We start from the raw sequence: 17,673 nt of genomic DNA on the forward strand, positions 1-17,673 counted from the left end.
GTAGCAGCCAAAGAGACAGTGACATCCTGAATTTCAGAAAGGAAACTCAGCAGACAGCAGAAATCCCAGTTCCCAACCACATAAATCCTTCAGAATCATCCCAAAGCTATTCCCGCTCTCGGCAACGCCGCGGGGCTGGAAACACAAACTGAGCTGTGTGACAACGTCCCAGCCCCACAGAGCAGCTTTTGTTGAAAGCACAGGGCTGAGCTGAACTTTGCACTGGCTACTTAAACACAAAAAGAAAGCAAATGTGCTTCCTGCAGTTTGAAACACTGCCCATGACTGCGGCATCCCCGGGGGCAAATTATGGGAGGTGCTCCAGGCCTACAAGAGTCGCATTCCCTCCTATTGTAGGGGATGAAATCCCTTTACAGGATGTGTGAAAGCTGCACCTGGGTCCGTGTCTACTTTCCTGACAGATTTAAAGGCCAGGGAGGAGTCCATGACACGTCCACTGACAGGAAATACTACCTGATTTTGCTATCAAAGCATTCTGGGAGAAAGTATCACCAGCTCCTATTCGTTATGGGAAAGAACTCGGCTCCTGGCGCTGGGGGAAGGCTTTTAGGGGACTCTGGAGACATGGGAGGTATGACACAGTGAAATGGTGCTGTCAGTGATAAAAGGGCTGCCAAAGATGGAAACACACACCTGTAAGACACCAGACAGTAGCTCTGTGCCTGAAGTGACAACAAGCAGCAAGAAGAGCTGAGGCAGCTGGGTGTTCTCATGGCTTTGCCACGGACTAGGCTCACCAGGCACCACACAAAACATCACCAAACACGCTGGAAATGGAGCATGTTCTTGTCTTCCCTCACTAGTGAGAGACTGCTGTTCTCAGAACAAAGAGTTTGGGAGAGCAAAGCATCCTCTTGATTTAAAGCCCATTTGCATCCTCAGCATTAACATCTGACAAGGGAACTTCCAGCTGAGCCCTCAGATCTGCTCCAGGAGGACCCACAACAAAGACCTGGCTGCTGCTGGTTCAGCAGAGTCAGTAACTGTGGCCATCCTAAAAGCCATGAGTGGCTGACAAACTGAGACATGGACCTTTGGGCACCAGCCCAGAGGAGGCTCCAGGATGAGCAGAGGGACGGAGCAGCTCTGCTGGCAGGAAAGGCTGGCACAGCTGGCATTGTTCACCTGCACAGGAGAAGCTTTGGGCTGAGCTCAGATCAGATATTAGGAAAAATTTCCTCCCTGTGAGGGTGGGGAGGCCCTGGAATAGAATTCCCAGAGCAGCCGGGGCTGCCCCTGGATCCTGGCAGTGCCGAAGGCCAGGTTGGACACTGGGGCTGGGAGCAGCCTGGGACAGTGGGAGGTGTCCCTGCCATGGCAGGGGTGGGATGATCTTTCAGATCCCTTCTAACCCAGCCCATTCCACGATTCCGTGACTCTGTAGATCATCCCATTGTTTGTGGCTGCTGCAGTTGGCACGACGGGGATATAAAGAAAAGCCTCGCAGGACTTGAGTCTAAAGGGGAAATTCAAGCACTGAGTTTTTGATAAACATTTTAATTTTCTTGCTGTAACATATTTGATTCTAAACCTCGAACTCTGTTGTGCTCCCCTGCCAAGGGCTGATGTCCCCTCAGGTTCAGCAGATCTGTCCTGGTCACCGAAAGCTCTTTACTGTCCAAATGCTCAGTACAGTACACACATTAATGATCTACATTTTTTACATCAATATTTGCAACTTCAGTCACCTTTTTCCTCTTGAATGGAATAAAATTTAAAAATGCCACAGTACATCAGGGCAGGCACACAGGAGCAAAACCACCTCCAGTCATAAATCATCTCCTTCCCCAGTCATCCCCATATTTTATAAAACTAACTCTTGTCCCTTCGTTTTTAAGTGGTCAAATTATCCACTCCAGCCAAATATTTTATACTGCAAATTTTAGCCTGAAGCATTTTGTTTTTCCAGTCAGGTTATGAAGCACTGAATTTAGAAGGTTTTAATAGAAAGGCTGACAGACCCTAAACTCCAGCAAAGCTACTGGGTGCCACTATAATAAAGTTCATGTGTAAATGTGTATAAGTCATTGATTTTCTGTAATATAGGAAACATATGCTTTAGTTAACTACTTCTGTAAAATACCAAAGTTTTATAGTTAGCAAATATTAGGAAATGGTAACATTAAAAAGGAGATATATGAGGTGATAAAGAAGACTGGTTCTTCATTTTAATACTGATGACAGGACACTTGATTCCCTCTTGAGAGCAATTCTCCTCAGTTCTTGCTTTAGAAATCAGTTTTCAACCTTAAACAAGGGTTGGAAAAATCCTTTAAAAGGGATAAAATGACCACTGAAACAGCACTAACAAAAAAGCAGAAAAGGATTTGTCAGTTTTATTCATTTTTCCCTCCTCCTTATTCTCCTTCAAAATCAAAACAAATCAGCTCCATTGCTGGGCAAACAAAATTGACTTTTTCTTTACTGCTGAGGATTGAGGCTTAAGTTTCATAAGATTAAGAGTGAAGTAAGTGTAGTGAATTTGATCAGCTCTGTAAAAGAATATTCATCCTCTGGATATTGGATTTCTTCAAACATATCAATAATCAAACATTAGGAAGGTTAAGTTTAGATCCTTCTTAGTGCTGAAGAACTGAATTATGCATTCAGCCATTCTACGCAGAAAAGACACAGCTAAAATCTGAATTTAATGGAAATGGAACCAGGAATTTTGAGATGAATTAGAAGGACATACCTCATATCCTGGTATGGATCTGACTGCCTCTACCACCGCCAAGGACACCAGGTGCTGGATAAAAGGAATTCTCTGGCCCAGGTTGGAATGTAGAGGGATGGAGAGGTGCAGAGTGGACAGGGCACAGCCCATGGGACTGAGCCAAACGTTTCCACCACGACCTGGGCAGGGAGAGGAAAAAGAGGAACTTCAACTCAAGAAAAGAACATTTATAAAAAAGATCACTTTGTGAATGTAGGTAACAACTAAAGAGAAAGATTCAACGGTATCCATCCAAGAATGTACCAAAAGTTCCTTTAATGGAGTTCCCAAACTAATTTTGAAAGAAAAAGGGTTAAACTGCAAAGCTTTTTATTCAAAAACCTGGAATTTTTAAATGTTCCCAACCCTGTAAGTGTTCAAGGCCAGGTTGGATGGGGCTCTGAGAACCTGGTTTTGTGGAAGGTGTGGCAGTGGGTGGAACAAAATGATCTTTAGGGTTCCTTCCAGCTCAGGCTGTTCTCTAATTCTCTTCTGAGGTTCTGAAGTACAAGCTGCTGCTCAATTTCCCAGCATGTCCTAAACCCCCTGCTTCCAGGATTTTCCTGGTCTCTGCTAACAGACACATTTCAGAAGATCTTGCTTTGTTCAAGTGGAGAAGCATTTCTGAAAATGCTCTGTGTGCACCCAAACTCTGAACCAGCCTGCACTGAAACCAGGGAATCATCTCTTCATGGATTTGTGCTCAGAAAAGCTTCTTGGGCCACACACTCTGCTCTTCCAGCAGAATAAATGTGGCTTTTAAAGAAGTGCCAGCATTTTTCCGGGCAGGAAACACGACTTGCTTACATTTATCTGCTCAGGCAGGTCCTTCAGACTCAATCTCAGAGCAAGTCAAGCCCCAGTCCTGTTCCAGTTAACCCAGTTTCAGTTTTCATCTGGAGCTCTGACTTGTGTTACACTGAGTGTAGTGATGGCAGCTTTCTTGACTGGTGAAACTTTTTTGGCAGGAACCAGGAGACCACTAAATCATTTCTGCAAAAGCCACCAAACATCCTGGAAAATGTTTACTTTGGTCTCTTATTAACTTTTGGGTTTTCAGTTTGAATCCACAGTTTGAGCAGGAGGAGAAGAGGACAGGCTTATTCTATGGATTATATTATCAAAAATTCTCATGATACAGCTTCAAATGTCCTGTTTTGTGCATTTAATACACATTTATGAGTAAAATAAGGAAATTTACTCACCTTTCCCTTGTGTTTGTCGAGCAGCCACTGCTATTAAACCCATCTCCTCAGGCAACTCGAACATTAACCTGCCAATTAGGGAAAAAACCAAAAACCCCACATGCTTATCAGCTGCAACACTAAGCTACATTCATGAAAATCAAGGCTTAAATATCAGGTAATATTTTATGTTAACGTTGCACCACCATTTTTTCAGTTAACATTTAGTCCTGATCCAAACCCATTAGAATATTAAAAAACGAGTGGCTGAGAAACGAGAATGTAAATTATTATTTTATCTGCTAGGCTGAAATAATCAGAGCTATAGTTCATTTAAGTTCTGATAACACAGGTTTTGCATTTCTTCACTTCTTCCTCAAGTGCTCATTTTTTTTGGTGTCCCTATCTCCAGCAAGTGACAACCAGCAATTCCAAACATTTGTTTCTACTTACAGCAAATTTTTGCTCATACTACAAAATATAAGAGCAGCAGTTTCTGATTATTCAGAAAACCAATATGGTGGCAATAAAGCAGTTTAAAAGATACACTATCCCCTGAGAACTAATTATGATTTAACTACAGTAAATAAATCTACACCTTCTGAGAGCTCTAGAGAACACTGGCTTATTTTAGGCTTGTGTTCTGCTTTTAAAATAGTTTCACTTAAAAGAATACTAACTTTCCTCTGGGGATAAGTAGAAAGTGCACTTTAACACCACCAAATGAGTCAATGCTACACTTAAAATAAAAAAAAATTCAAAAAGAAAGAAGAAAAAACCTTAGTGTGAGAACTTTGTTCAAGCCACTTTTAAACAGATCTCAACTGTACCACCATCCTCCTCCATTTCACGTTTTCAGGAAGAGTTATTTCAGAGATAAAACATATTCAAGATGTTGCCTGTGAGGTAAGCCCAAAAAGTGATGTCTAGCCCACAAATCTGCTTCTCCCAGAGGCACAAACATGATGTTGTTCATTCCTATAAAAGCAATCTTGTCTTCGGGGTAAGGGCAGCCCGAATCAGAGAAAAAAGTACCATTCACAATGATTTCCTGTGAGAAATGGATTCGTAAGAATTTCTAAAATTCGACAGGAAGTTTATATAGTGTTGTATATTTGCATGTAAATACTGAGATAAGGTATAAATAAGGTTTAAAATGTGCTTTTGTAAAGCACATTTGTAGATATTTTAGAGAATTAGTAAGGGAAAAATATAGATAATTGGTGTTAGAAGTAATAGTAGTATTGTGTGGTAAAAGTTAGTAAGTTGAAAACATTTATAAAGTATTGCAATTAAGAAACAGGTTGGCTTCTGATGGAATGGCGTTGGGCTTTACATCTCTTGTATGCCACTATTCGAGACTCGTAATAGAATAAAATATTTTTAAACACCTCTAAGTTGCCCCATCTCTGTAAAAGCTGAGAAAACCAACAATTTCCCCTGAATTTCAGATGGGTTTGGGAGCTCTTCCAAGCTCTGCAACTTCTGGAGGAAGTGCAGGAGCAGCAAGGACAAGCTGTGAGTGTCCCACAGACACCACGTCTTTGTGCTGAGATGAGGAACCATCCCTTGCTCCTGCTCCACGCGCTGACAAATGGGACATCAGCAGCTCCTGGGGCTGTGGCAGTGTTGGAGTCCAGAACATCCCTTTGGCTGCTCCGATGCCCCGAGACCCTGGCAGGGGGCTCAGGGACCTTGGCAGCAAGTCAAAAACACCTGTGGCTTCGATTTTAGCCCATGCCAACTTTATATGAGGAATGACAAGCCAAAAGGGCTCGAGTAGTGAAATAAGGGAATTGACACAGGGTGGCAAAGTAGAATTTTGGGGTTTTTAGAATGTAATTCAGGGATAGAATATGGAGGAATCTGGGTGTGCCCTAGCCTTTTCTTCCTTCTTCTTGTCCTCCATGTCTTGGTGTGATGGTGACACTTTTCTATTGGTCTAGGATAGGGACACACTGTCCAACATAGATTTTAGGCATTGGTATGGGAACTGTGAACATGGTACACGTAATTTTGGGAATATAACGTGGGAGACGCCCGGGGCTCAGGGCAGACTGCCATGGCTTCTGTACTAGGTGGACCTCGGCAGGTCAGAGAGAAAATATTTTAGATAAGAAGAAATAAACAACCTTGAAAGCTCAGCTTCATGCCTTCCAGACCTTTTCTTCAGCTGCCGGGCTAGGGAAAAAGGACTTTCACACTGTTGGGGTCTTGCCAACCTGACCCCGACATGGCAGCACCAAAATGCAAGAAACCCAGAGATTTCAGAGTATCTTTCAAATGCCTAACTCAATTTAGGCTGGATGTTAGGAAAATGTTTTTCCCAGAAAGAGTGATAAAGTTCTGGAGTGGCTGCCCGGGGAGGTGGTGCAGTCACCATCCCTGGGTGTGTTTAAAACAAGCCTGGATGTGGCACTGGGTGCCAAGGTGTAGTTGAGGTGTTGGGGCTGGGTTGGACTCGATGGTCTTGGAGGTCTCTTCCAACCCAGTGATTCTGGGATTCTGTGAATTCTGTGGTTCTACTTTCATGGTGATGAGGTTATTGGAAGGCCCAAGCGAAGTCTGGATCAAAAATGCCTTTGCTAATTACAAATCACAGGATCCTGGAATGGTTTGGGTTGGAAGGGACTTTAAAGATCATCCAGTTGCACCCCCTGCCATGGGCAGGGGGCAAACAAACCAGCAGGGGCTGGTCCAGGCCCCATGATGCTTTCCCACGTTATTCCTGAGTCATGGAGATGCCATCAAAGGCCAACAGCCAGAAAATCTCTTTGCCAGTCACCTTCCATGAAACACACCTTGATAACTGTCTCCTTTGGACACTGTGGATCCCATGCTGAGACCAGGCACACCTATCTACCACCTTTAGCAGGAAATTTTACCTCTTGACACTAAATCCCAGAATCATCTAGGCTGAAAGAGCCCTCCAGGATCATCCAGTCCCACCAGCATCACCCCAAACCCTGTCCCCAGGGGCCACATCCAGGCTCCTCCTGAGCACTCCCACAGACAGTGACTCCAAACCTCCCTGGGCAGCTCAGCCCAAGGCCTGACCACTCTGCCGGGGAAATTTTCTTTCCCAGTCTCCAACCTGAGCCTCCTCTGGTGCCATTTGAGGCCATTTCCTCTCCGCCTTTCCCTTTCACCAACCCCTCTCACTGCCCCTCCTGCAATGAGCTCCCCCTGAGCCTCCTCTTCTCCAGGCTGAGCACTGCCAGTTCCCTCAGCTGCTCCTCCCAGGATGTGTTTTCCAGATCCTTCTCTTCCCTGGACATACTCCAGCCCCTCAGGGGGAAGATCCCTCAAAACTCAGGAGGTTTCATCCCTGTCTTATGGGAGCAGCTTGATTACAACACCAATCCATGCTTTTGCAACATAAAAATCCAATTTAAACTTGGAAACACAGCTGGGAAGAAACGACAGGCTTTGTTGAAACACAGGGATTTCTGTTGTTTCTCCATTCACGTATCTGTTTTTAAATAATGAAAAAAAAATAAAAATCATGTGCTGCCGTGAGGGGAAGAAAATAAACAGAGCAGGAAAAAAGCTAATTAGGAATGCAAAACACAGGCTTCTGCACCAAAGAGATACAATTAGGAGACCAGATGATGCAGCTCTTGGAGACTTGGCAGCAGGTAACAACTCATTACATGGAGAGAATGAGGCTGGACCTTCAAGGGTCACAAAGAAATTCTTTAAAGGACACAACATGGGGAAGTTGTTAATTCCCAGACTGATACAGCAAGAGACACACAGATTGATTTTTTACTGCTTCCTGAGATTGTGCTGGAATTAACATGAAGCCAATGATAATAAAAATCTCCACACAGCCTCCTGCCTGCCTTCCCCCAGCTTCAGAGCTCTGTACATGGTGTGTGCTTGTTCATTTGGTGGGGTTTTTTCTTTTCTGGGAGAAACAACTTGGATTTTCCTTACCAGAAAGATTAACTGTACGTGCACTTTTTTACATATTGACTTCCCTTCTTCTCTTTCAACTTAATCAGTTGCAGACTTGACAATTTTGTTTTTCTGCTGAGTGGCTTAATCACAGTGCTCATGACATTCTCCCCCCTCCAAATTCTTTTCCTTCAAGAATTTTTTTTTTTTTTTTTTTTTTTTTTGGTGCTCTTTAACCACCATGCTCTGGGTATTAATTCCAAAAACCAGAATGATATGTAAGATTATGGCAACATGAAAATAAATTTACCCTTCAGGAAGAATATCAGATGGCATCTATATGATCATAGAAGATGATACTGGAATTTGGAATTTTATGTAAATTTTTCTTTTTTTTTTTTTCATGGTATTTTCCAAAATGTGAACAAGGCACTTTTGGCATTGAAGAATATTAAAGCAGCTGAAATAGTGAGAGAGAGGTTCTAGCACAGCTTTTTATACAAATATCCTCCTCCCCAGCCTGTAGTGCATACTAAGAGTAATAAACAATATTTAATTATTTTACAGAAATTCCAAGTGTAAGGAGAACTCTGGCCCGCCAACACAACGACTTTTCATCCTACATGAACATAAAATGGGAACTGAAACCCCCAAAACTATGTTTGACTAATGTTAACAGCTATAAATTTCATTGATGTTGTGGGTTTAAGGTTGAAACTCTCATTAAAGCATCCTGCTGTGTTACAGTATTGCAGAGGCATTACCACAGCCAGCAGTGCATTCCAGATGTTAAAATACCTGGGCACAAGAGTTATGGGCAGATTTGTCCCTTTCCTTCAAGTTCCTTGCCTGAAAATCTCACTCTCAAAGAGGTTGTTTAGAGAGTATTGTAAAAGCAACACAAAAAAAAAAGAACCCAAAACCCCAAACCCTTTCAATTGTAGTCAAATCAATGAATTCCAGAATTATTTAGGCTGGTGGGCCACAGTTAGAGGAGAAGACACCATGAATGAGAGTAAGTTCGGATTAGATACTGGGAAAAACCCGTTCACTGTGAGGGTGGGGAGGGCCTGGAAAGAATTCCCAGAGCAGCTGTGGCTGGCCCTGGACCCCTGGAAGTGCCCAAGGCCAGGCTGGAGCAGCCTGGGGCAGTGGAAGGTGTCCCTGCCCATGGCAGGGGGTGAAATTGGGCAATCTTTGATGTCTCTTCCAACCCAAACCATTCTATGAATCTATCAAATAAAAAACACATGTTATTACTGAGCCCAAAGCAGCAGTTTCTGTGAATGACACCATGCTGGGAATCTGCTAAAAGCCACCAAATCAGGAAATGTGGGAAGGTTTTGAGGATGAACAAACCCTGCATTCAGTTTATTCGGGCACCTGGTAGATGGGATCTCATGGGTGACATCTCTGAAGGACAAAGGAGCTCAGAAGATCTGGTCTTGACAAAGTCCCCCCCACAAAATGACCCTATCACAATTCTGAGGAAAACAGGGACGTGAACAGACGCTGCTTTGGCTAAAAAAGGGAATCCAAGAGTGTAAAAGAATATCCAAAAAAGATGGAAGCAAAGAGGAATACTACCAAGGAGAAATGCAGAAATATGGTCCAGAGAATGGAAAGCTCAATTATATTAGAGACTGGGGGGAAAAATGGCAACAAGAACTTCTACTGGAATGTGATTAAAAAAAAAAAAAAAAGGAAAATGTGGGGTCTCAGGTGACTGAGGCTAAAACACAGTGGATACACCTAAGGCTGAGCTACTCTAGGAATTCTTTGCCCAGGTCTTCACCAACAAAGTCTTCCAGGACTTTACACAGAGTTCAGGGAGAAGAGGAAACACCAGCAGTAGAAAAGAATTGATCTCATAAATCTCTTGGGAAATATTGGCTCATTCAAGTCAGTGAGAGCAGATGGGATGGATCTCAGAGTGCTGAGGGCACATCCAGCTCTCCCATCCTCAAGGTCAAGGACATCAGGGTAGCCCCAAGTGAAGAGGGAAAACATCTCCAAGCTGTTCTTTCAAACATCCCTGTATCCAAGTCAAGCCCTGAGCAGAAAGGGTCTGGATTGTGGGACTGAAAATCCTGGTTTGTACTCCAGCTGTGGGCTGGATACAACTGCAGATCCTCAGGGGGTTCTCCAGGCCTTGTCCTATTTAATATCTTAATAAGTTTAATAAGAGGTGAAGGAAAGGAGAGGATTCAGGAGGAAATGGCACACACATGCAGCCAGTTTGTGAGTAACGCTGAGCTGTGGGGATAACTAAACTCTGGAATAGGATGTGGAGTTTTTCCAGCTCTGACTGGAAAAAAGCCTTTATCAAGCTGGTCAGAATTCACTGTTGACCCTGCTTAAAAGAAGGAGGTTGGACTAGAAACCTTCAGGGATTCTGAGTGATTCCTGACTCCAGAAATGTACAGGAACTTGGCATCTCTGGTGTTTCCAGCAGACATTTAGGTTTGGTTGAAATCAGTCAGAAATTAGCCATTGTAGCTATTAAATCAGTGATTTAGCCCCAGCGCTGGTCACTGGGATCCCATCTCCCATGCAGGATCCTAAAGCCATTTGCACACTCTCTTACAAGCCTAAATATTTACATTTCTCCATCCTCCACTTTCCATGAGGCATTTTACACACCACCAGGTGCTCCCAAGAGACTGACTCCCCCAGGTGAGACAAGGAGAACACCTCAGCTGTTAATCCAACTCAGGCTGATTTAAATGACAGAAATCTCACTTAAAACTGTGCCTAAATCCAGCAAGAAAAAACATTTACCAGAATACCTCGTGGCATGAATGCACTCTTCTGTTCTAATGCAAAAATTCATCGCTCCTTTCACTTTCTAGTGGGTTCCCCCAGCAAAGTCAGCACAGAAAGGGCCATTTAGTGTCAAATTCTCCTTGAACTCCTTGGATACACCAAAGTCCTGCACCAGTGAGAAAAAGCATTAAAGGGATTACAATATCCCAGCCACGGGGAAAGCTAAAAAAGCACTGCAACCTTGCACAGCTGGTTCCTTGTTACCTCAAGAAATGCTACAAAAAGAAGATTGTCCTGAACTAGACAGGGCATTTCCAGCAAGGAATATTCTCCTGAATGAATGACGTGGGTGAGGAGCTCCCAGATCCTTTGGCTGGCTGGGTAAATCCTTGAGCAGGGCAATAATAACAATTCAGTTCCAGGGAAAATGCAGGATGGAGGAGGGCTGGGAGCAGGGCAAAGCCACCTGAGATGTTTTTCAGCTCTCCATAAACGAAAGCTGCTGTTGGCAAAGGGGAAGCAACAGCAAAAGATGCCAGGGGAGAGAAGGGAAAACTAAATCACTTCTTTTTTACCACCCATGCGCTCATGCTTGATTTAAATTATGGCATTATGAATTGGGAATGGTTCATGATTTGCAGGTGGAATTGCTTTGAGAATCAGGGCCTGCTGCACAGAACTCTACCATGAAATCCTCTTTTTTTTCCCTTGCATTTTTTCAGCTGGTAATTGTCTTGTCTCTCTATTTTTATACCTGCTATTTTATAATTAGTCCTTTGTCTATGTTCATAGGCTTTCCCTCTTGAAAAAGAGAAAGAAAAAGAGAATTTAAAAACACAGTACCATACAGGCAGAGGTGTCAGGAAACATACCCAAATAAGAAAGGACTCAAAAAAATTAGTTTGCCAACAAAATGCCAGTAAAAATTGAAACCTGGGTTCAGACATACTGGTCATGTTCCAAAACTGCAAACTTAAAGAACTTCTTTATTCAGTAAATCAGCTTCTCTGTGAATATCATCATGACCACAAAGTTACAGTAAAGGAGGGCGTTTCCAGGGGAGATGTGAGGAGAGTTTAGGAGTTCCTTTCAATTTTTAATTTGAAAAGCAAAAACTTGTCCTGTTTTGAACAATTTATTTCATTTTTTCCCATCTAGTAAGTAATCTTTTCAATTCATAACCTTTCTTGAAAAAGCTGCCTGCAGCCAAAAGTGAGCATGGGACAAATGGGAATGAAACAGATTTCATTAGGAATAGAACTCCAGTGCCAAGATTAAAGAAACAGAAGATTTACCAGAATGCAGTGAAGTATATTTATCATAACATGGTAAGAGTAGAATCTTCAGGCTAAAATAAAATTTATAAACACATTGATCAAAGCCAGATCCAGCCCTTCTTGTGTGAGGTCAAACCCAGCAAAGAGAACCCCACCTCTAACAGATGGCAATGGAATACACAGCCCAGCCACATCTTGCATTTCCAACCCAAGACATGCAGGGAGAATTGGGAACACCCAGCCCAGGGCAGGCTGTGCTGGTGCCACTTCCAGCAGAGATTTCATCCCAGTTCAGTGACACAGCCTCGGGACTGGAGCCTGGGAACCTCCAAAGGTTCAACAAAACCAAGTGTGAGGTGCTGACCCTGGCTTGGGGCAACCCCTGAGACCAACCCAGGCTGGGATGAGCAGATGGAGCAGCCCTGGGAGAAGGATCTGGGGGTGAGAGCTGGACCTGCCCCAGCCCAGAACCCCACAGTGAGGGGGGATTGTGCCCTGTGTCCCCAGAGGTGAGAGCCCACCTGCAGAGCTGCCCCAGCCCCGTCCCAGCCCAGGGAGGAGCTGGAGCTGCTGCAGAGAGCCCAGAGGAGGCTCCAGGATGAGCAGAGGGATGGAGCAGCTCTGCTGGCAGGAAAGGCTGGCACAGCTGGCATTGTTCACCTGCACAGGAGAAGCTTTGGGCTGAGCTCAGTGTGGCCTTGCAGGGCCTGGAGGAGCCCCAGGAAACCTGGAGAGAGACAATTTCCAGGGCATGGAGGGACAGCACACAGGGAATGGCTTCACACTGAAAAATCCCAAGTTTAGATCAGATATTAGGAAAATTTTCCTGCCTGTGAGTGTGGGGAGGCCCTGGAATAGAATTCCCAGAGCAGCTGGGGCTGCCCCAGGATCCCTGGCAGTGCCCAAGGCCAGGTTGGACACTGGGCTTTGGAGCAGCCTGGGACAGTGGGAGGTGTCCCTGCCCATGGTGATGCAGAGAGCAGAGGCTGGACAGAGCTAAAGAACAAAGCAGGGATTTATGAAAAGGATCTCCTCCATGGATCCACCTTGGGCAGCACCAGAGCCCAGCCAGGGTTGCACCCAAGATGAACCCAAATGGTCCCAAAATGCACGAGCGCTCCCGGGGGCTCTCACTGGGATCAGCTCTGCTCCATTGGCACATTGGAGTTCATTGTCCCATTCCAGCTTTAGCCCATGCAGTCCCATCCTGCTTGTTTTCCTCTCTCCGGCCCACGTTGTTTGTGCTCTTGGGCTGAGATTTGGATCATTTGTCCTTGGTGCCCAGCTGGAGCAGGAATTGTTTTGTCTCCCTGCTCTGTGCAGAGAGCTCACCATCCCATAATACAAAGCCCAGACCCACACACTAAAGCAGCACAGAATGTGAAACACAGAAAAGCTCAAAGCTGAGCCATCGATGGCAGGGGTGGCCCTGGATGACTTTTGAAGGTCCCTCCCTGCCCAGCCCATGCCAGGATTGTAAGATGCTTTAAGAATGCTCAAATTTGGTCACTTTCAGAGGAAAACCTCAAAGCAAGGGCAATGCAGCAGAGCACGAAACATTTCAGCAAATGACAAATCTACTTTAAATCAGCTTGGGATTCACTAATTCACAGCGCGAGGCATCACAAACATGAGGATCTCCAAAGAAACCCACTGTGAGGTGAATTTATACAATATTCCTTATTATTCCTTATTATTCCTTACTCCTTAGCTCCCTCTCAGGTAAAAAAGCCAAGTGAGAACTTTCTGCTCACACAGTGATTTTAATGGGATTTGCTGGCCAGTTTCTAGTCCGGGTGATTACATTTCCTTATGAAAATTTCTCTGCAATTTATGAAGACATCACTTCATTTCCTGGCTTAAATCACAGAGGGTGTGAAACAGTTGCCGTGTTTGAGAGAGAAGTGGTGAAGTTATTCCCAAACAGCCACTCCAGCAGGGGGAATGCAGAACCAAAGACGCTGGATTTATCATGAAAACAAAAACGAGACAAATAAGAATTGTGCGAGGTGCCCTCTCAAAATCCTTCCCCGAGCCTTGCAAAGTGGGAAAAATGAAATTATTTCAACAACAAAAAAATTCCATTCCTTATTAAGGAACTGCGAAAGACCTAAAAAATCAGTAATAACTACTACTTTCCTTATTTAAATTGAATTTTTTTCCTTTATCTTATTAAAAGTTTCATCAATACTTAAAATCACAGAAGGAACTGTGAAAGACCTAAAAAATCAGCAATAACAATTATTTCCCTAACTTAAATTAATTTTTTTCCTTTACCTTATTAATATTAAAATTATTTAATTACCTTTCCCTTATTAATATTAAAATTATTAATATTAAAAGTTTCATCAATACTTAAAATCACAGAAGGAACTGTTAACAACCCAAAAAATTTGTAATAACAATATTTCCCTTATTTAAATTAGTATTTTTTCCTTTATCTTATTATTACTAAAGGTTTCATCAATACTTAAAATCACAGAAGGAACTGTGAACAACCCAAAAAATTTGTAATAACAATATTTCCCTTATTTAAATTAATATTTTTTCCTTTCTCTTATTATTATTAAAGGTTTTATCAATACTTAAAATCACAGAAGCAACTGTGAAAGACCTAAAAAATTAGGATTAACAACTACTTTCCTTATTTAAATTACAATTTTTTCCTTTATCTTATTAAAAGTTTCACCAATACTTAAAATCACAGAAGGAACTGTAAAGACCTAAAAAATCAGCAATAACAGTTATTTTCCTCATTTAAATTAATATTTTTCCTTTAAATTATTATTATTAACAGTTTCATCAATACTTGAAATCACAGAAGTAATTTATACTTAGGGGAACCCTCTAAAACCTTTGATTTTTTCCCACTATTTTGCTTTAATTTCTTTTATTTTCTGCCTGCAACACGCATTGTGCTCAAAATTTAGGTTCTGGATGCAGCAAATTCCCAGTTTTCTTAATCCAACGGCAACTGAAAAATAAATTATTCTCCTGTTTCTGAAGGCACACACAACACTTTCCCTACACTAAAACAAAAGGCAGCACGATTTCACACTGCCATTTCTTGTGGTCCTGTCGATTAGTTTAACCCTCTTTCTGAAAAAAAATATATTTGAAGACAATCAACTAAAATTTCAGGCAAATTTCTCCATTACCTCAGTTCTCCTTGGTCAAAAGCACATGAGCCCCAATTTCCAAATTCTCATCTCTCACCATTTAATTGAAAAATACACACACAAGGTCTTAAAAGTTCTAAATGCTGGTGCACATTCTGATTTTTGGGCCGTGTATGGTACAAACATCATCTCTAAGGGGTTTATTGGACACATTACTTGGCATTCAATCAAATCTTCCTAAATTTTTCCCAATTGTGGCTTCATAAATTGGCAGGTGAAGAGCAATTATTTCACATGCATGGCTTTTTTTCCATTAAGAATGGTGATGCACGAAATCTTTGAAAAAAAAAAAAAGGATTATTAACATTTTGCTGTGCAAAAGCAATCAAAGCACCCTGTTCCTTCCTTGTCAATAAATCCAGAATTTAATCAAAAAGCTCCCACAGACAAAATATCAGGTTTTTAATCCTTCTCTCATAAAAAGTAGAGGTGGAACACTGAGAAATTTAATATATAAATATATATAAATATAATACATAAATAATAATACATAAATAAACATATAGAAACACATAATTAAACATCATATACAAAATAATGTAAATATAAACTATAATGTAAGAGATTAAGGAAAAGCTTAATGCAAAACTTTGGGGGGAAAAAGGTATTTTTTTTTGTTTCTAAGTGAGAGCTGGTTTTAAATTAAAATTCTTAAGAAATGGCAGTTGAGCTCTAAAGTTGTAGCTAAAATTTGATATAGTTTGTTCGCCAAGTAAAGTTTAGAATATTATTTTTCAAAGACTGTAAATAAATAAATAATTTAAAATAAATATTTTAAATTAATAAAAGTATTTATAATTTTTATTATTTATTTTAAATTTAATTAGTTTATTTATAAATTAATAAATAAAATATTTTATATAACTAAATAATTTAGATATTTTAATATCTTAAAATAATTATTATAATTGTTATTATTAAATTAATGCTTGTTTTTTAATGTTATTAGACCTGATGGGATGTTTACCATATAAATAATTTTTCAGAGGAAAGAGAGATCCAGAAAAGCTGCTGTTCTCTAAGAGGAGGAATTCATTTCTCTGTAACAATGCCATTTTTCCTTGCAAACACATAAATGAACATCATATCCAACATCCCTACACAGAACTTCCTCGTGAAGGAAGAACAGATTTCTTTTCGCCCCGATTTCAAGTGGCAGATCATGCGAAGAGACAACGATCCAGAGAAATCCATTGCTTTTCTCGCGGTGAATCGAGCACGATCCCGAGCTCAGCTGGCTCTGCCCCCACAGCTCTGATAATTAAACCACAAAAAACGCTCTCACCAAGCAGCAGAGTTTCATCCCTGCCAGCGCCAAGAGAAACCACAAGATTTCTAAATTCGGATTTAAAGCCCGCGGCGCTCTTCTGACGCTCCAAAGCAGCTGAATCAGGAACAGCAAAGTTCTGTTCCCAAATACGTTGCTAAATATTTTGCGAACCCCTCGTTATTGGGCTGTGGCAGCTCCAAGGCAGACTCCCAATAGTTCATTTCATGGGTGGTTAAGAATGGATTTCAAAATGAGGAAGTTGCTTTCTGCTGGCCACAGCATCCTCAACAGCCACCAAAATAATGTGGATTTTAACCACAGACTCACACAAAATATAGCTGCTACTCAGAGACCCAAACAAGGGATTTCCTTTGTCAGGGTGGGCAAAAAAAAAAAAAAAAAAAAAAGCTCAAACGTCCTCGGGTAAATTTAATTCAAATTCAAATTCAGGTAATGTTGTTGATTTAAATTCTTCACAAGCAAGGAAAGCTGGAAGTTCTGAGAGGTTAAAATATTGTACAGATAAAGAAAGAATAAAATATTGTACAAATAAAATATGTACAAATAATTCCTGTCCTGAGAGGTGGTGGATGGGTCACCACAGAATCACAGAAGGTTTGACTTGGAAGGTAAATTTATCTTGGATTTTGGCATCTTGACACTTGACATCTGCACATAGTAGAGGATAAAATCTGGATATCCCAAAGAGCAGAAAGAAAAAAAAAGGTATTTGATTCTTGCATTACCTCACCAAACCCAGGAATTGCTCCCAAATACAGACTAAAAGCATGCCAAACTCTAATTCTGTATCACTATAAACCATTTTTAGCTTTAGGAAAGGCTGAAAAAATTGGGATTGTTCAGCTGGAGAGGAGAAGCTTTGGGGTGATCTCAGTGTGGCCTTGCAGGGCCTGAAGCATCCAACAAGAAACATGGAGAGAGACAATTCCCAAGGGATGGAGGGACAGGAAAAAGGGCAATCAATACTCATGGAGTAATGGTTGAAATCAGAAATTAATTTCTGAACCACCTGGCAGATCTCTGGGTCCTCCTTCACCTAGTTTTTTTGTGCATTACTCAGCTGAAAAGCAAAAGGAAAATACAGGGAAGAGAGAAGAGAAGAGAAGAGAAGAGAAGAGAAGAGAAGAGAAGAGAAGAGAAGAGAAGAGAAGAGAAGAGAAGAGAAGAGAAGAGAAGAGAAGAGAAGAGAAGAGAAGAGAAGAGACTTTCTCATTCAGTTTTGTCAAGCCATTTCTTAAAAAAGCAGGTGTTGTGAGGTGGTGTTCTATTTAAAATGAAAAAGTGAGGTTTTATCAAGGGTTAGGGCATTATGCAGCAAAGAATTCCTTTGGCTGGAGAG

At 41.8% G+C, this 17,673-nt stretch overlaps 1 protein-coding gene across 5 annotated transcripts in view; it reads right to left on the reverse strand.

Moving 5' to 3' along the window:
• HLCS (holocarboxylase synthetase) overlaps positions 1-17,673 on the reverse strand; it is a 129,487-nt gene that overhangs the window by 19,712 nt on the left and 92,102 nt on the right. For all 5 annotated transcript variants that reach the window (XR_010995773.1, XR_010995774.1, XM_068179520.1 and 2 more), the window contains exons 7-8: positions 3,943-4,010; positions 2,717-2,877 (exon numbers count right to left, since the gene is read on the reverse strand). Coding sequence is in view for 3 of the 5 variants with exons in the window: in XM_068179520.1 (XP_068035621.1) it covers positions 2,717-2,877; positions 3,943-4,010 (229 nt within the window). In the remaining 2 variants the exon portion in view is untranslated. The remainder of the gene's footprint in view (positions 1-2,716; positions 2,878-3,942; positions 4,011-17,673) is intronic.

The sequence above is a fragment of the Anomalospiza imberbis genome, chromosome 2 (genome assembly GCF_031753505.1).
Source record: "Anomalospiza imberbis isolate Cuckoo-Finch-1a 21T00152 chromosome 2, ASM3175350v1, whole genome shotgun sequence".
NCBI classification, from domain to species: domain Eukaryota; kingdom Metazoa; phylum Chordata; class Aves; order Passeriformes; family Viduidae; genus Anomalospiza; species Anomalospiza imberbis.